General features: G+C 39.6%; 1 protein-coding gene and 1 non-coding gene across 16 annotated transcripts in view; one reads left to right on the plus strand and one right to left on the minus strand.

Moving 5' to 3' along the window:
- The window catches only part of ATXN1, a 257,493-nt gene that overhangs the window by 222,020 nt on the left and 15,568 nt on the right, over positions 1 to 19,905 (minus strand). The window contains exon 4 of one of the 8 annotated variants that reach the window (XR_006937207.1): positions 1 to 3,414. This exon is cut by the window's left edge and continues 27,359 nt beyond it. The exons of the other annotated variants lie outside the window; for them this stretch is intronic. This is a non-coding gene — a transcript (ataxin 1). The remainder of the gene's footprint in view (positions 3,415 to 19,905) is intronic. 8 annotated transcript variants of the gene reach the window in all.
- The window catches only part of CAP2 (cyclase associated actin cytoskeleton regulatory protein 2), a 67,488-nt gene that overhangs the window by 34,755 nt on the left and 12,828 nt on the right, over positions 1 to 19,905 (plus strand). For 7 of the 8 annotated variants that reach the window (XM_046924155.1, XM_046924178.1, XM_040683690.2 and 4 more), the window contains 3 exons: positions 10,365 to 10,508; positions 10,739 to 10,824; positions 12,531 to 12,636. In XM_046924155.1, the coding sequence (XP_046780111.1) occupies positions 10,365 to 10,508; positions 10,739 to 10,824; positions 12,531 to 12,636 (336 nt within the window). Of the gene's footprint in view, positions 10,220 to 10,364; positions 10,509 to 10,738; positions 10,825 to 12,530; positions 12,637 to 19,905 lie in introns of all 8 variants that reach the window. The other variant, XM_046924184.1, reaches the window with a different exon arrangement.

The raw sequence follows: 19,905 nt of genomic DNA on the forward strand, positions 1-19,905 counted from the left end.
GTATGCTCTACTGCAGAGAGTGACAGCTCAAAAAACATCAGGCTTTTTATATCTCCATCTCAATGGGGAAAAGAATCCTTTTGCAAAGCTGTATTAGTTAAGAGTTTTGAAAAAGCTAGTTAACACCAGATAACGCCAGGGAGGGAAAGAATCAGGGGTCCTTCCAACTCCAGGACTTCATTGATGCAATGTCATCTGGGCTCTGGTTGTATTTACAGCCTAGAGCCACAGAGTCAGTGTGGAATCCAAACAGGAAAGCTGGTCATTAGTGTATCGGAATGCACAGGGTAGAGAAAAGCAAATGAAGATGACAGCATATCTATAAATGCAAGAGAAAAGAGAGTAATTCTGTCATTCAGCTGTCTAGACTGTTTGCTTTATAATGTAAAGCTGTGAATGAGCCAGCGGGTTGCGATTATGGCATAGTAGCTTTGCAGACATTCAGAGACAGCGGTGTGGAGACGGAGGGGATTTACTGAGTTCCTGTCATGTTGGGATGTCATACGTGGTGCCTTTAAAAAAAAAAAAAAGGGAGGGGAAAATGCCCTGCAAAAATAAATTAGCTCAGCTCTTGCAGCTTATAACTAATGAACAAGGAATTCAAACAAAAAGAAAGCTCCTACATGTATAATGATCCTTAGACTTTTCTGTGCTTAGCAGAGAAGGAAGAGAAATACATGTCATACAAAAAGCAATATTTTCCCCCTCTGTGAAAATGTTGAAGGCTGTAGTATTCTTTCAGATCTTTAACTCCTTCTGTGAATCACTAGCAAACATTTTCATTTCAGCTTGCTTAAGCTGCTTCTGCGGAGTTTTGCTCCTTGATAATAAAGCTGATATTTTTTTCATTTGGAATCTGCAGCAGTGCACAGCCTTTATTATCTGTATATGTGAAAACAGTAGGAGCTGGGAAGGTAATTCCAGCTGGCATACCGATCTAGCATCAACCGCAATAAATTACTTAGCAGAGAGCATGTTCTGTTACTTTTTATGGTCATGTTCTATATTTGTGTGTGCAGTGGAAGAGGTCACATGGCAAAACCACCGTTTGATATTCCTGTTTGTGTACGTCCCAGTTAACGGCTGCTGGGCGCAGGCTCATTCAGCAAGAGGGAATACTTGAGTTCATCTGCTTCTCAGAAATTACATTCTGACATCAAACTTCAAATGTTAAAAATAAAAGTCTGTAGGAAGTTGTTTATTATATAGAGAGAGCAGAAAGAAGACGGTGAATGGAAAAGAAATCACACTGTCATTTTATTCTGGGAGATGTTTTTAAAGGGTATTTTGAGAGGATGTTGCTCGGGCAATTCAGAAGATAATGTGTTAAAGAAACTTTAAACATAAAACTTCACAAAACATTTATGATACACGTTTTGGATGTGAATTTTCTTCTGCCAGTACTCTAAGTCAAATACAGTCTGACTGAAAAATTATTATATTGCATAATAATGTTAAAAGTTATTAGCCTTCCTAAGCAACTCTGTCTAACAAGTTCTTTAATTGAGGATCTTGTCCACAAACATATGAGATCACTGCACCGAGCACGTGGCACTGCACTAAATTCCTTGTGAATGGTAACTTATATCACCTTCCCTTTATGAGTTGCTTCATTTCATTTTAAATCTTCAAATAATTTTAAATTACACATATTATTAGCTCTATAATGTTCTATGTAATATTTAACAGTGTACTTATATATTATATTGTAATATATATTGTTGTTTTTAATTATTAATTCTAAAGCTCACAGTAACAAATAATGATAGAATAAGGTAAGATGCTGCTGTGTTTAATGGGAGCTACACACACTTACTTTGATCCTCTGAGTTGTTATGTGAAGAGGGTTAGTTTTAGTTAATGAAGTCATGGTACATATATTGACTTTGTTGACTTGAAACTGTAGTGTATCTTAAGTCTTCCCACAAACAGAAAAATGTCCTTGTAATTAGGCAAAACTCAGAACCAACGCATGCCATGGTAAGAAGCACTGCAAAGAGATTTAAATGACGAATGCAGCTCAGACTATAAATGATTACGTAACTCCTCATTGAACTAAAATAAAATGCTGAGTTCATGTGACTGGCGGAACTCACGGATTTAATTACTAACATCGCGCAGATAAACATTCCAATGAAATACCCACTTAAATATCCAGAATGTATACATAGGGGAGCGAGGGGTAAGAGAGGGCTTTCCTTTTCTTTTCTTTTTCCTAGAAAAGGGGAAAAAATTAAACCCAGGAAACTGCATTTGAAGTTGGAATGAGAACCATAGAAACAAAGCCTGAGGTTTTTAATTTCTTCATAATCAAGCAAAAATTCCATTGTAGAGACAGAATAGTTCTGGCCGTTTCTCTGAATAGAGTTATTCTCACATTTTTTCTTCCAGAAATTAAAGATGGAGATTTACAGTTTTGTACTCTCTTTCAGTTTAGGATTAGTCATTTTTTTCTTCTATTTTTAAATCACTCTGGTAACGGAACTCCTGGGAGTCCTGCATCCTAGCAGGATTTGTTTTCTAATCACATTAACTTGGTTTTTGCTTATGGTATTCCATTTCCCACTATTTTTCCCCATACCTACCAGAATCACCCTTAATCACCCTTACTTTTTTCCAAAAATATAAAGACCAGTATATTTTTCATTAATTCATTACTTACTTATGCTAAGGAGTTTGAGACAAGTTTTGCTCCCACTCTACTTACTTGGTTGGCTGCTGCAAAGCTTCACCTTTGCATCTAGAAATAGCTTAAGGAAGAATTTGATTCACTCCTTTTAAGGTCCTCAGGTCTCAAACTTACAGAAGGTGCCAAAGAGTGACATGGACAGACCCTGAGAGTCCTGAGCTCCAAAGGGAACCCCTTCCCCCATCCTTTTCGCTGAAATCTTGTCAAACTGTTAACATATTTCTGTTATCAGCACGCCTACAACTGCATGAGATGTATGGTCTCAGCCACAGCAATGGACCAACTGACAGTTTCCAGTTGCTATTCTTCTGCCTTGCTGTGTTCACAGGCTCATTTCTGGATATTGTTGCTAACTCTTAGTTTCAGACTGGCTTTCATCTTTGATTATTTCTTTGTTGCAGGTGTATTGCCAGTCTCCAGATAGCCCCCTGGCACCTATTACCTCATAACGTTGTCTCAGAAGTGTTAGATAGCATTTAAGCAGCCTAAGCTCATGATATTTTCCGATTGTGTAGTTAATATCTGTAGGTATTCTTGTACCATGTCTCTTTCCTCACTTGTGTTTACCAAAACTCCCCGATTGATAGTCCCTGTAGTGAAAAGAATGATGCAAGTGAAATTCAACTCTGCCCCGCATGCAGTGCACTTGGCTGTCAGAAGGCCCAGAGACACCTCAGGATCCAGGGAACACAGAAGGGCCAGGTTGGTGCCGCATCTCCCAGTCACTACCAAAGGGAAACATAGACAGAGATGCACATCAGCACACACGTCTAGACTGGCTCATGCCAACGCCACCAAACAGAGACTCTCCAGAATCCTATGTCCAGTGCAAGAGCCAGGCTCCAGTTAGCACAAGGAAAGGTTTCTTTCCTTGTTTTACTTCATTCATCAATACTGGGACTAAGAACAGTATCACCCTATAAGGAAGACGTTAGACAAGATATCACTCCACACGTTATCTAGCTCTTCACTTGAGATACCCACTAAGTACTTCTGGGGATCCCATAGGCTCTTACTGCTGAGTTCTGCTGTGCCCTCAAATGATGTCCTAAAATCACCAGACTAGTTTTCAATCCCTCTAGCAATGCTCATATTCAAACTGTGTCATATAAGAACCCAATGACCTGTGCTGCTGGGACACCCCCCCTTCCCACTTAGCATAATGTTCTTTAGTTCTGTTAAATGCAAATCCAAAACAATATACTCCTGTCCCCATGCTACCCAATTGTTTCCCAGGACTTTTAGACTATGTGTGAGCTGCTAAGAGAGGAAGAACAAAGGGTAACAGCCAACTGAAAAGCAGGGCTTTTCAGGTTCACAGTTTCTTCCAAAATTTTCTGATTTCATTTTTGGTATAAATTGGACCACAACAACTAATTTTTGAATTCTGAGAGTTATGCTGACTCATAGGCTACTTATTGAACGTGTCAGTTTTGTATTTTTCGCTAGGGAGATCTCAGGTGAACCACATAAATGTCCAAGCATCTAACTTATCTGTCCTGGCACATACCTATGTGGAATCTAACCAGACTTAACAGAAAGTTGTGAGATCTCAGATGTTGTGCACAGAACAATTGTGGTTCCATAAAATACCATTTTCTGAAATAATTTTGCTAGTTGAAATGGCCTAGGGCCCATTGGCATGGACTACAATCACAGCAGCAAAGATCAAAGAGTAAATCAATAGGCAGTTCATTTGTGTAATTTTCTTGTTGATGAGGTGTGGGATGTTTTTTGGCCTGTGTGCCTCAAGCAGGAGGACCCTTCTGTGCTGAAGGTGCTGCTCATGAGGAGCTGTAGTGAAAAGGAAAACAATATAGAGAGCACTGAAGTCCATTTAAAAAACAGCGTGTTGGCCAAAAGTGCAGAGTGTGATTTGGCACTGCTGCAAACTGCTGCTTGCAGCTCCTGTCAGGCCCTGGATTTCTCCACAGGTTAGCAGCTATTCTCTTTGATGTTCACCATTTACCTTCCCTAAGAGTTAGCATTTCAAAATGACTAAATTTGTCATGTGGGATTTGGGTTTGCTGTTCCCATTTTTTTCACAAGCACAAAATTGCTACAGCTCAACTTGGCTGTTAGATTGAGAATTTATGTGCTAAGAGGAATAAATGCCAAATACCAATTAAGTCACTTTGGAAGCACACAAATGTATCTAAGCTTCCGTGTGGATGAAGCTGACGAGACATTTCTGCAGATTTGTCTCCCTGTGCCATAGTCCTGCTGCTGCACAGCAGTGAGTTGAAGTGGCAAAACGTGTGCTATCGGCAAATACTTCTTCTACCACTATGCTGAAAATGTACAGGCTGAGAAAACAAGATCAAAATAAATTAATCTCTCTCTTTAGTTAGCCAGGAGACCTCTGAACCCTACAAATATCGGTATATTCTAAGGATGGGAATGTGAACCACTGAGTTCACGTGCAGTAGGTTACACTGTGGTGTGAAACGGGAATGTGAAACACTGTGATGTGGAACACTTCCTGCTACAAGAGATGGAGATAAGCAGTGTGAAAAGAAGTTTGGTGGCAGCCAGTAAAAAAAAAAAAAAAAATACTGACAGTGTTTTGCTGGAGAAATGAGGTAAAGAAAAAAATGTGTGTGAGAAATCCAGATATTCACTACAAGCAACGTGATTTGGAGGCTGAAAGTTATGAAGTAGCTTAGATTCACCTCTGAAAAAAAAATATTTTCCATATACTTCATAAAAAGATTATTCCTCACCCTAATTTGAACATTGATTCCATTCACATACACAGCCGCAACAGAAAAGATAAGCCCTTCTGATTCTACATATATTCCAAAAAGGGATCAGCTCCAATTTTCAAGTCTTCCATACAGTTTGCCTTCTATATAATATAGGAAAGTACAGTTGACCTGAAACCGTTTTGATTTCATATCAGAGCCGTCCATTGTAGAAATGCTCCTCGTTGGCGGTCACCAAAACTACTGGTACCCTACCTGAATAGAACACAATGAGATTGTGCTCATCAGCATTAAGAGTCAAGGCAGGTATCTCACTTAAGGTGTCCTTCTGGGCCATCTTTACAGTTAATGGCAGAACATCTTGAGTGGAATCTTCACATTGCAACATCTATTAAAGACAGAAAGAATTCCTCAGGGACATCTCTCTCTTCAGTTACAATAGAGGGAATTAAGTCTCAGCTGAGAGCAGATGCTCACTCCTTAAGCTGTTAGACCTGCATGTGGTGGATGCTGTCCAAGACATCTTTCACCCCATGAGAGTGTGGGATGGGACTGTACAAGGTTGTTAACACATATAATGGCTGAATCTACATTACTGTTTTAGTTCACAGGGGGGCGATGCTTTTTCTCCAAATCAGCTCCACTTACTGCACTGTGATCACATTGCAGTCTGAGGGTGTGCGAAATGGGTACCTTTCTGATGAAGTTAGATGGAAGATGGCTGCACTCTCATAGAGCACCTCAACTACAATTTACAGCTAGTCCAAAATAACCTCCCGGAGATGCATACAGTGTGAATGCCAGGTCGTCAGCACCAACTGTTTTGCTCTACAGATCCATTCCTACTAGGCTGCACTATTTGCCAACATGCACAAAGACAGATGATTGAAATCAACTCTGTTTCAGACTTGCCTGTGAAAAATATAATGCAAATATAATGGACATCTTGAACTGATGGAAGAAAAGAAAATAACAGAACTGTAGAATAGAGACAGCATAGAGTTAAGGTCGCTCAGGCTGCAGCTGAGTAAAATGAAGGGCCCATTGATCTCAAATGCTCTCAGTTTTCTTTTACTGGTCCTATCCTAAAGGCTGCCACCCCCTCACTTAACATAACTTAAAAGAGAATTTGTTCCCTTGCCGTATTTTTTTCACAAAAGGCTGGCTTGGCTTAAACACTTTAATAGTGAGGTCTGAAAAGTCACCACCCATCAACATAAAAATTCTTCAGTTAACAATGTCAGCCCTCAAAACCATGTAATACTAGCCAAAAAGTACATACGTTCTTTAAAAGATACATTTTTATTTACCTGCTGGGTTTTGTGCTGTTGCAATTCATGCTGGCAGGCTCCTGCACAACAACGATCCTGAGAAAATACCTGTTTTCTCCAGTGAAGCCTAAGGTTTTCAACTAGTCCCTTGTTCCAGCAGCCAAAGGTTAAGCAAGCATTATTGTGCATATATAATCAGTTTTATTGCGCCTTAATACACAAATCCCAACATACAACAGTTTGGCCTTTCTCAGAATTAAATCCACATGCCTCAGTCCTGTTAACCTGTCATTGGTGGAATTTCTGTGAGTATTATGAAAAATCTGAAGGGAAAAAATGTGTTCAGTAGGTTCTGTGGGAATACTGGTATTCCAGGCCATTTTGTGAGACTGGGCCTAGACTGCTCAACCTCTGAAGCCAAAGCCTAACGCACTTCTTTTTGTATTCTGTAACTTTTTGGTTGTTGGTTTTTTTTCTACTCACTATTCTTGATTTTCTATAAGGAATTCATGGATCAAAGCTGACTAGTTGTTTGGGTATTAAAATTTAAAAAGACAGTCTGGTTTTAATAATCATTAAAAAGGGACAAAGGAATTCAGGAATTACTTTTGATATTTTTACGTTGTGCCATTATTGCATTTTTAAACGTTTCAGCAAAACCGATCTTATGATAGGAATGGTGTTCATACAGAGAGTGTTAAAATTCTGTTAAACAACTGTGCTGTGTCTTAAATGACAGGACATCTTATCTGGCACATGCCAAAGGCATGCTGAAGATTTTTCCAATGGCTCTGAGTCATCTCCTTGAATTCATTTTTTCTTAGAGATACAATATAGACAATCGGTTAATTAATAACTGTTCTTATAGTCATGGCCATGAAGAGATTATTCTTCTAGAACCCTTAGCACAACTGGTTCTGTATTGTAGAGCCAAACAAGACTGATTAAGGCCAGAATTAACGATTCTATATCCATATGCCATATACACTATAATTCATCTGTCATCTAATCACTAATTAAAAGTTTTGAACCAACTGCAGGGAGACAAGACTCAAGTGATTCTGTGCAGGCCTGTATTCCTTCATTCCCAACCACTACACAGAAGCTTGGATCATAAGAAGCTCACAAACACACACGATGCACAGTCATCCAGACAAGCAGAAATCATTACAAAATAGGATAAGTGCACAGAGAAGGGAAGGTAAGCTATACTGCTCCTACAGTGCAAAATAGACAGGAGAGAGCTGAAGATATCCTCAGGCCCTTCGTGGTTCTTTGCCAAGTGAATGATTACTTTGATCTACTTCCCTTTGCGTATTATTTGCCTTTAAAACTCTTACACTGAATTTCTGTGAAATTACTTCAATTCACTGCATTTTTCTTAACAGTTGATTCCCAACAGGTTAAGTCCTGTGTTCTGAGGCACAGAAATACTGTCTACTAGTAAGAGGAAACCCTCACAAAACTGGTTGGGAGTTTTTCCATGAGTGTAAGTGGAGTAGGAGGAGGAGCAGCCTTACGTTTCCATTAGGGAAAACATTCAGCCCTGACTTTGCCTTCTTATCTGTAAATATCAAAATGTTCTACAAAGACAACCAGCTATATTAACACTGTTTTATATAGAGGAGGGAGCACAGAAAGGTAACACCGCTTTCCTAAAATCCAACGACAATTTGGCAGAAGAGCTGCAAACAGAACCTCCCTTTGCAGGCTCCCACTTCAGTGCCCCATCCACAGAAGCGTGCTGCCTCCCAGCGCTGTCTAGATACTCCAGGCATCTGCACAGCTGTATTTTTAGCCCTGCTACTCTCTCTGTCTGGAACGGGACCATGAAGATTCACAATAAGACAAAGACTGTAAATATCCCTTCAACTTTATAGGAGGAAAACTGGCATCATATCAAAGCAGGACAAGCACTTTCTTAAATTTCAGCTTTGCTAACTACTGACATACTTAAAAGATCTCCCTTAAAAAGAAAAAAAAAACAAAGAACCCACCAGCTGCAGTGTGTTGTAAACAAGAAAAATTAGAAGGAAGAGTTCCTGCAGAATGTAACATTTTATGGCATCAGAATCAATTTTTCAGAACTACAGATCACGGAGGTTTCGGGGCTCTTTCAGAGTTAATGACTTGCACTGGTCATTAAGCCATAAACAAAAATCTTTCCATCTCCTAGTAGTACTGAAAACATTGGTTCTCTCCCAGCCCACTTTGCTGCAGGAGAAGACCAAATATTCCCATGTACTTCAGATGCCCAAGCCTTTCTCAAAACTACATTACCACTAAAATATTAAGGCCCCGTTGTTGGATCAAAATTCTTTCAAAATTCATAACTTATTTTTGTCCTATTTTGAGGAGTGTCTTTTGAGTTATGCCGATCCATAGCAAACATGCTTATTTTCAGGGGACATGATCTTTGAGGTCCCTTCCAACCCAAGCTACTCCATGATTCTATAATTCTATGACATAATATTCTGTAAAGCTGAGGTCTCACAGAAAGCTGGAAAGATGTAATGTAGAGGTGTCAGAGACCGAGTAGCAGGTATATACACATTGTTTTGTGTGCTGACAGGACAGTCCTCAAAATTATGAGGATTAGTTTCCTCTGGCAAACACTTCTACTAAACAGGGACTCCTGAGGAAAAAAAAAAAAAAGGTGAGTAGAAACTACAGAGTTCTGCTACTTCATCAGGAAAATAATACCTTGAGTGACTTCTGAGTGAAGAGCCAGAATGGGCCATGCTCTCTGGTGGGACATAGTATGGGTTCCGCAAGCATACTTTTACAATAAATATTTTGATTGTTTTTACGGAAACATATTACAAAGTTGCAAAATTCAGCAGTTCTTTAGCTTGTAAACTAATGACTGCTTCTCTCTGAATGAGCTGTTTCTGAGTGGAAGAGTTTTTTCCCAGCAAGTTAGTGCTCCAAATTGGTTTTTCTGAGACACTGGATCTGTGTGATTAGCATTCACTTTGCAGAGAAGAAGAGCTTGGATAGCTTCTACATTCATTCTGCTTTTCTCCTCACTGCAGACACTGTTCCTTCCGCTCAACAGTCATTCCCTTGGATACCATTCCTTTCTGATTAACACAGGGGAATTTCTCCAAGCCATGCCTTGCAGGCAGTGTGTTTCCCATGAAATGCTCCCATATTACTTGCAGCCAAAGGAAATTTAAAAATTAGAACTTACCAGCAGGGAGAGCTACAATGGATATTGCCTTCACTGCATTACTTTCTAAATTTTGTCTCCAGATGATAAGAGGTCACTAAACTAACAAGTAATTTGTTTCTTATAGAAAGAACAGCTGGGTTAATAATATGAAAAGCTCCAGCCAGTGTAAAAAAAAAAAAAAAAAAAACACTGAAAAAAAAAAAAAAGAAAAAGCTGCAGAAAGATCACACCAGAAATGCTAGAACTCTGAGATATGGGGTGTCTATGGCCCTTAGCCAGGATGACATGTAAAAATGCTGCCAGTCCTGAGAACAGTTTTTGCCACATCATATTATTAATACTTAATGTCAGTGCACTTTGCTGCTACAGCCAGAGCAGGGTAATTAAACTGTTACTTTAACGTGGAGAATATGCTTTCCTTTCCTTTCCACTGTTAACACGACAGGCAGGGAGGACAGTGGTACACCACAGGGTGTTTTTGGACTGCCGATTGTTAACAGCAGTGCTTTCTTTTTTTCTCGCAGAATGAAGTGGCAGTGCTTCTCAAGCCGATATCAGAGAAGATTCAGGAAATACAGAACTTTAGAGAAAGAAACAGAGGAAGTAAAATGTTCAACCATCTCTCAGCCGTCAGCGAAAGCATACCTGCGCTCGGCTGGATAGCAGTGGTAAGTTACACATGGGCCAGTTGGGACGGCTGTCAGTCCACTGGGTGTTCTGGCCCAGAATAGGTCCAAATCTTGCAGAACATTGTAGTCTCATCTGCATAGTTCTTCACTCTACTACAACCAAGAAGCTGCTTTATATTATACCTAATATATCAGGGAAGGTATCTGACTAATGTTTTACCTCCTTTCTCCTTCTGTCGTTTCCTGCTACCATGGGTTGATGGTCCTAGTCTCCTAAACCAGGCCCTTATGTCAAGGAGATGAATGATGCTGCTACCTTTTATACTAACAGGGTATTAAAGGACTACAAGCACAGGTATGTTGCAAAGCCCCAGTATCTACTAGCCACAGTGAGAGAAGAGAGCATTAACCACGCTAACAGGGCTCACAATCCCATCACACACAAAAAAAGCATTTTGTAAACAAAAAAGCATTTGTTAAAATCTGATCACAGTAGCTTGTTTTCCTCTCCTCGTCTTAGACCAGCAGTGTGTCACAGAATGGCAGCAGCACTAGCAATGCTGGTTTTCGTTCTCTGCAAGTTAATATGATTGATTTTCTGGAGTGCCAGAGTGTTGGCTAACTAGCTGCTGTGTGTCCCTGTCTCACCTGTGCACTCAAACTGTTGCTATTTTTTCTCTCTGCTTGAAAATGTGTGTTTACATGCTGTGTGTGTACAGTTGAGCATCTACTCTCATAGCTCTCAAAGTGATTTTTTTCTGGACCACTGCATTGTTCTTAAAGAGCACAGGGAATTCACGGAACAGTTCCATGAATGAGATCAAAAAAAGAATAAGTATAGGTCCTTTGTATGCTCTCTTAACAAATGTCACGTATAAATCCTGTTTATTTGGTACTTTTGGAGGCCAGATTTTGGCTTTTTATTTTTATATCCTCAGTGAAAAATAGTGTTTGCAGTCAAGTTTCCTCTCTTTAGTGAGGAAAACTTTATATACTTATGTATTTAAATATATAACTTTATGTATAGATTTCAGTTTGTTTTATATGTATAAATATATTGCATATGTATTATATATGTGAAAAATATATCATATATTATTATTTTTGAAGCCTTAGTTGACCTGCTTGAGGTAACTGAACATTTTTACTATGTAGCTTTGGAGATACTTATCCTAAAGCAAAATAAAATCTCACATCGAGGTATAAAGAGGGTGCATTAGCTAGATATAAAGTTAGTTCTTCTCCTAAAAAGGAATTCTTCCCATGTTTTTAACTGAATATTTGACCAGATCACAATGTCTTCCAAAGCAGAGGAAAGCTGTTTCTTGACTTCACTAGGCCTTGGATTAAACCTATTGTCCCAGATCCTCAGCAGTATTAAACTTCAAGCTCCAAAGGAAATAAGCAGGGGGTAGGTACCCAAGCACTTGGGAGCATCCACTCCATGGCAATCACTGTTCAGTAATTATTCTTATGTGGAGTTCCCTAAGTAAGGACCACATCATACCAGCAGTTTCTCTTTCTGTATGTACTTTTTGTTCTCACTTTATGTACCAGTGGAAGACTTCCAAATAATGATTCCAGAGCCAACTTTTAATTTGTATGAAAATTCTTGATGTATAAGTTTTTCAATCAGCTGCCTATTACACGAGCTGGTATTACGCTGGCTACATATGAACTTGGGAGCTAGAGCACTTCAGGTAACCTACAAATACTTCATTTTCTAAGATTCAGAACCTTGAGATTGAGTCCAGGAAGCTGCTACCAACTTCCAGATAGCTTTGGTGCTTCTTCAGTTGACTGAGTTTGAACAGGAGCAGGTAACACCCTACCAGCAAGAAGCAGGCTGTGCTAGAGGCACCTTTGTCCTTCTTTGTCCTCTGGAAGGGCCTGAAAACTTTGCAGTGTAATAGACCTAAGCATCTTCAGCACTGTGCTGGCTTGCTGCCTGCTAACCAGTTTGTCTGTGGCTGCAGGCTTTATCTGCTTTAAGCATGAATAGCAGCATTTTCTAATTTGAATTACAAACACAGATATAAATATTGTTTCTGTTTTTTACAGTGATACACGCCATGTTGATTGGGTGAAGTCCTACTTGAACATCTGGTCTGAGCTTCAAGCATATATCAAAGAACATCATACCACAGGTCTCACCTGGAGTAAAACTGTAAGTACCCTTTAGTTTTTCATGAAAAAAGACATAAAATATAAGTAACCAATTTGACTTCTAATGTAGGTCATTAGCTCAGAAAAATACATATCCAGGTGAGAAACAGAACTCACACCCAATGAACTTCCTAGCCAAGCTGATAGAAGCTCGAAAGGCAGGCAAAGCTGATCTATCAGGCCTCTGTGTTTTTGAGGAAAAAAGATTAGTGCAGATAGTGAGGAGAGACAGACACAGTTCTCCAGGCCAGATACAGTGGAACGTAGGAACAAAAACAAAAAATGTGAAGGAAAAAGAAACACAAGTAATTCATACCAAGTTCTTAGTCCACAGACAGCCATCTGCATAAAATTAGTATTTTATACGTACAAAGATAATTTCTGAAATATATATACTTCATATATATATTCAGAGAGGTAGCATATATAACTGTGCTATTTATGCTCTATATCAGCATCTGCTGGGTGATACATCTGAAATGCATAACAAGATGATCACAATGAGTATTGTTCTCTAAAAGAAGTAAAAACATTAGGAATGAATTTTCTGTTGGATATAAAGGACAGAGTTTATGTCAACAGGCTACATACATGCAATGTTCTACATAAGATTGGCACGTTTATTACCAAGTTACAAGATTTGCTGTCATAATTTTCTAAACTTACCAGTGCATGCAGATATGTGCACATACAGTCATTCACACCAAGACTATCACATCTGCATAGGCAAACATTTCTTTTTTAACTGAATGACTGTTATGAGGGCTGACACAGACTATCAGATAACTTAATCCTCAGACCCAAATCATGGTGACAACTCAGGAACACAAGGAAGTGAAACAGATCTTTATGATAGAATGTATATTGACGCGGTATCTGGAAAAGTTACTTCATCTCCTATGTATGGAGGAGATAATCATATGAAAGAATGTAGAACATATCCGACCCGTTCTCGGCAACAGACATTGTACAGGTCCTTACAGTATTCAAATGCAAGTTCAAATACAGGAGAAACTATGATCTGTGTAAAACCTTTTAGTTTGAAGCAATGCAAAAATATTTAAACCTGATAAATTGAAAGACTGGAATTATCTGCTGCTTTGTAGGTTTCTGTAAGTAAAAATCTGAAATGTTAAATATGATGCTCTTCCTTAATTTAGTACACAGTTTCACACATGCTCCATCCGATTCTGTTGTAATCAGTGAGTGTGTAGACGTGCAGCAGATTGCTGAAGCCAAATCTAGGTGTGAATTGTTTATTCACATTAATCGTAGTTTACTGTGAACAGTGCTTAGTACATCTTGAGTGATGAGTCTATTAGTACGTCTAAAGCATTGCTTTCACTCAATTGGGATACCACTTTCATTTGAAAGAAGACGTCTTGGAAGTATGGATCATATGAACTATCATTCATATAATGTCCTCCAGAAAGATTACGCTGAAGATTATACGTCTACAAGAAAAGGGTTTGTAAATTTTTACTTCACGTGAGTGTAAGGACATTGGAATCCAGTAAGTTAGTGGGTTGTTTAAATACCTTGTTGTTTAGATGTTGTTGAAATATTTTTATGAAGATTGGTAACAAATATATTCATGAAAGCAATGAATTACTAAAATGATACTGTGATTTTTTTGTGCGTTTTAAGGTGAGAGTGAAAGGGACGGATTCATGCTGCATGAATTTAAGCCTAACGGTCTGCAGAATCAGGGCCTAGACAGAAAGGGAGGCTATAAGAAAGAGGCGGACGGACTCTTTAGCAGGGTTTGTTGTGATAGAACATGGGCAAATGGTTTCAAACTAAAAGAGGTGAGATTTAGACTGGATATAAGGAAAAATGCTTTTTACATTAAGGGTTGCCCGGGTTGCCCAGAGATGTGGTGGATGTCCCATCCCTGGAGATGTTCAAGGTCAGGCTGGAGCAGGTTCTGAGCAACCTGATCTCACTTGTAGGTGTCCCTGTTCACTGCACGGGAGTTGGACTAGGTGACCTTTAAAGGTCCCTTCCACCTCAAACGATTCTACAATTCTATGAAATGCAATATTTAAAAGTCATAGAAATATTCCAGACACAGTTGTTAATCATGGCACACAGCAGCTTCCACTTATATGCATAAAAGGGAAAAGCAGTAGTGTGGCGAGGCATTAAGGCGGTGGTACATTTATGAAAGGGAGACGTTGATACAGAAAAGCTATTCTGCTTTAGGGGGAGAGAGGAAGAAAGCAAGTCTTTGACCAGTGTAAGTACACACTTACAAGTACACTATAGCAATAATTTAGCCTTCATAGCTGCAGAAGTCAACAAAGCAATTCTAGAAGCATTATAGAAAAAGCTGTTAAGTGAGATATCGGGGTATTTCTAAAGAGACTAAATATTCATGGAGAACATTAACTACTGCATTTCTCAGAGCTGTATTGCTATAGCTTGGACTGCAACAAAGCACCAATAGCATCAGCCCAGATCAGGCTAAGCTTGCGTTTCCAAAAAGGAGGGGGCAGTTTTTTTAATGGGCAGTTGGCCTCTTTATCTATAGATGCAGCATAGTGTGGCGCACACATTTCTGGCCGTGCTCCAAGGCAGGATCACAAAGCTGTGCAATTTCCAGCCCCCATGTACCCATCCATCAAACTGCACAGGGCAGCTGCAGCCAACTTTGTAACAAATCATTAGTACGTACAGTAGTGCTCTTGGCTCCGGCAGTAGCACCCAGGCAGCCACTTTAGAGGAAAGTGTAAGAAATGTCTTAATAAATTACAGTACATGCACTAAAACTAAAACACATAAATGTATCCTGTGGTGAGTAGCAGTTCAATATACTCTCTATATATCAATTATGCCATCTTGATAATTGGAACGATAGTAATTATGCACCTAATAGCGATATGCAAGCATTAATTTGCTGCCGTATATGACATTCTGAAGTGTCAATGAGTTTTATGCAAGAACTGATAATACAATGAAATGCTGTAAATGTCCAGCGTAGCATTTTACCCATGCAGCAACCGTCATATTTTCTTGCTACAGCCTTCTGACTTAAACATGAAATGTACAGCTGTAACAGTAACCTATGCCTTTTTTTCAGTCATTACTGAAAATAGCAAGTGTCCTTTTCTTTCCCCCCGCCTCCTAAAGAAGGGATTCTATTGAAGCACAGCTCTTGCTTTCCTCCCCGCTTTTTTTTTTCTTTTGGTGGTGCAAAGAAATGAACAGCTGTAATATAAGCTCACAAGAATGCCTTGTAAAAGTTTGTTTGCTACAAGGACTGCATGAGTAAGCTGGGGGAAGTGAAACTTCTGCTCCTATTACTGCAGGTTAACTCTGCAGCAAGAAAACAACCAGCGATAATGAGAGGTTGCTGTAGCTTCCTGTACATCAAATAATTGTTAAGAAACAGATCTTGCTCAAGGAGAATTGTCCTAAATGTTCCTCTCACTTGCAGATAGAGCTGCAGTAAGTTTTTGCTGTTTGTACCCAGTTGTCATTTAGGACAAATTTTGACAGCAGGAATTGAAGAGGTATTCACAAAATAGGAGTGAATTTCTTTACAGTGTTTGGTTTAACACAAAATGACACTCAAGTAATGAATGCTCTCCCACCCCCCATTTACAAATCAGAGCAAATTGTTAGGAGGAATTGCATCTGTATAACATTTGATGTAGTTGAATCAGTTGAGATTTATTTATATCCTATTCCAACCGAGTCATAGAATCATGGAATGGCTTGGGTTGGAAGGGACCTCCTGAAGTCTTTTTTCCTTTCATTAATATACATACATATGGTCATATACTATTCTAAAAACATTCTCTAGAAGTTGAAATTCACCACAGGTTCTACAAATGGCCATCATGCTTCCTACATCAGCCTGAGTGCAATTACACTGGGCTCAATACAACCTTTGGCCATTTCATGCTCATCCCAAATAATCACCTGCAGACATTTTCCTATAAAAAGGCTCTGCCTGTCTCCTGTACTATCAAAATACTTTCTTGCGATGTATCAGCTCTCTAAATACCCATGTGAACAAGCTGAAAAAGACCAAATCCTGCAGGCAAAAGCCTTCTATTATCATTACAGTATCTCTTCTGTGCTGTTTGGTTTGACTCACTTATCAAGAAGCCATCGTCTGAGCCACTTCACTGAAGCTAAAGGTCAAAACTGTAGTGCCAAATTCCATCCAAAGCCACAACTTCAATCCCAGAGGCTTCATTTGATAGAACTAATGGCAGCACAGATAGACCCATTTAAATGTCTGTACCTTGGATAGGACACAGACTTTTCCAGAGTGCTCAGTTTTTCTTGTCACAGCTTTTCATTGCCTTTTCTGTCTCTTTCTCTTCCCTTTTATTCCCTTTCCTTCTCCCTCTTCCTCTCCCTCTCCTCCTTTCCTTATATTTTATGTTAAAAATTTGTCCCCTTCAGCTGTTTGTTTCTCAGGGAATAGACAACATGCAGATTTTGATACATGATCAATTTAGAAACTGGCCACCAGAAAGATAAAGGAAGAACCCTTTCTTTAAGGCAACATCTTATTTGGAAATTGCCCTAAAAGTTGCCCATCGTCTTAGAAGCATCCTGGCAACTCTACAACTAGTTGCCTCTGTTGGAGTTTGCCTCTATGACACTGAAGTCCCTTTGAAAGAAAGTGGTTGTAATCCCTTATTTAAAAAATGGCTGAAAATACATGTCTCTGCTGCCTATCAGTGGGGTCCTTTCAACATCAGTGACCCAACACCACTCAGACACGTTAAGGAAGAGGCTGGGAGACGTTTGTTTGACAACAGCTGTCAAATGCAACATGTAACATAACGCAACCTGGTTTCAGTGGAAAGGGGAAAGGGAAGAGAAAACTGAAAGCATGTAAAATGGAGAGAAAAGGAAAAAAGAACATCTGTTAAAACTTAAGTGTAGTACAGTAGAGAGTCATCTTTTTAACTGGATTTTTGTTTGAGTACAGGACAGCTTAATGTGCCTGTGGGAGCAAGTTCTTCACTGACACCTGCACTAAGATACAGCTTTCAGATGATTTAGAAGACCTTAGCTGTGTAAAACATTTCTGACTGGGTACCTGGGAAAATGTGAGGACCACTTTAAATCCTGAACAGGTGACAAATGGCAGAAATGCATTAAAAGGGGCTTAAAAGTTTGCAAACTCAACAGATAAGTAATTCTGCTGGGACTCAGTAACAAGAAAAAAAGAGCCTAGTCTGGTTTTTGTTGTTTTGTGTTTTAACTCTCAACGATTACAGGCCCTGCAAGTCAGCTGTTTCATCTAGTAAATTGTGTATCTCAGGGCAGCGGAACCCCATGCAGACAGGTGGCATAAATACAGTCCGTAATAGGACTGTTGTGCTAAGCTACTTTTACACAAAAAACACCTTAACAAGAGCTCTGTGCCCCTAAGTCAGAGTCCACCTGTTCCCAGAGGTTGACACATGATATTTTGAGCTCCACAATTCTTGTCTTTGCCTGTGCATATGTACAAGAAGAACAATATAGAATGCTGTAATGATTTTAGGTGAGAAACTAGGATTACTAAAAGAGAGGGGTTTTTATTTTTATTTTTTAAGGAGAACATAGTCCCCATTAGGATTTCTATTTACCTGCTGCCTTGAAAAGGTGGCTTTTCAATAAATTAAGGGAGGGATTTAATGCCTATCTCTAAGCCACCTGTTGCCTCAGACACAAATAGATACTTACATCATAACGTGAGTTACAAACAAAAAAGTGCCATATATTACACACATTCATATTGAATTTATTTATATGCACTGTATAGATATTTATAATCTGTTTGGTTAAAACTGTCCATTAGAGTTACAAGAGATGGATGTTCCCTTAAATATTCCACAGCAGGTTCCCACCATAAGAACTTTGTTCCTCCCTGTACACATGCTGCACTGTGTCAGCTAAGGCTAGATAAACACAGAGAAATACCATGGTGGTTTGTACAGGACCTGGCCCATAAGACCTTTTCATCCTCCTCCAGGACAGCAGCATGCCCATGTGATAAAACTGCGTGGTTCCATTTCAGCTCTTCCCAGCTGCCACTGGGAACCACTGACAGAGGCAGGAGATTCTGATTAGGGTTCTTTCCTGCTTCGATACTACAAACACAATAGCATGTCAAGCTTCATATAGCCTCTACAACCTACAGAGCACGTGCATAGACACTGTTGTGTTTCTCTGACAAGACTGGCCACTGCATTGTGCTCCAGGGAAAGCCCTTGGTAGACATGTTCTGTATGCAAGGCCTAGCTCCCCGGAAGCCAAGGGTTTCACTCGTCTCTACTGTAATATCAAGGGAATTAAATAACATCCAGCACAGATGAATTTTAATTAGCCAGCTCCCCCAAAAATAAACAGTCTCTTCTTTATTCCACTAAGCCAGGTAGGCAGACAGCTTGAAGAAAAAAGAAGGGTACCTCACCCTTCTGCCAGTCCTATGAGATAAAGGTAGAAATACAGCTTACTCTGAGCTTGTACTGCAATCCTGCAAACCCTTCCACGGTGATAATATGCATTTATCAGACCCCAGGCTGTCAGCAGCTTCAGGCGCTGGCTCCAGGGAAATGGCTGAAGCACAGGCAATGGGAAGCTCTTGAGCCTCTGCAGATGCCTCTGGGCTATCCAGCAAAGGCTATCCCTGACCCCTTCCTGTCACTCCATTCAGTACATAGTTTAGAAGGAGGCCAAATACATTTTTCTTTTCCCAGAGAGAAAAATTCTGGAATGTTTTGTCCCCTTCATAACTATTTCTACATGACCACAGGGCCTGCATCCTCTGTTCTTGACAGGATCTTACTCAGAGAATGACACCTTTTCCCATATTTCAGGAAGCCCCAGGAACAAGACTGAAACCATATCAAGTTCCCTCTGATACAGAGCTAACAGGTTAAACATTAATGGCTTGTTTTTATGTTGCATTTTCATGAAGAAAGGCTGAAGCTCTGTATTCCCCTCGCAGTTCTTACAAGGGGCATATTTTCAAATGACGAAAAAAATGACCTCACCAACATGGCAATGAGAACATTCTGCTATCAGCACAACTTGTCACGAAGTGTACAGACACCACAGCTCTGAGAACAGCAGCTGTTACCAAGGCAAACAGCTGAAATAAAAGAGGAAGAAAGACGGCTTGCAAATAACCGCCTTTGCTAGTCCAAATGGCTCTTAATACTCTTTGTGTAAAGACACACTGTTGTTAACATCTGCTTGAAGTTAATATAAAGAGTTGTTTGCAAATAGCAAAGCTGGTAAGCACCTGCTGCCT

Source organism: Gallus gallus, chromosome 2 (assembly GCF_016699485.2).
Source record: "Gallus gallus isolate bGalGal1 chromosome 2, bGalGal1.mat.broiler.GRCg7b, whole genome shotgun sequence".
NCBI lineage: Eukaryota > Metazoa > Chordata > Aves > Galliformes > Phasianidae > Gallus > Gallus gallus.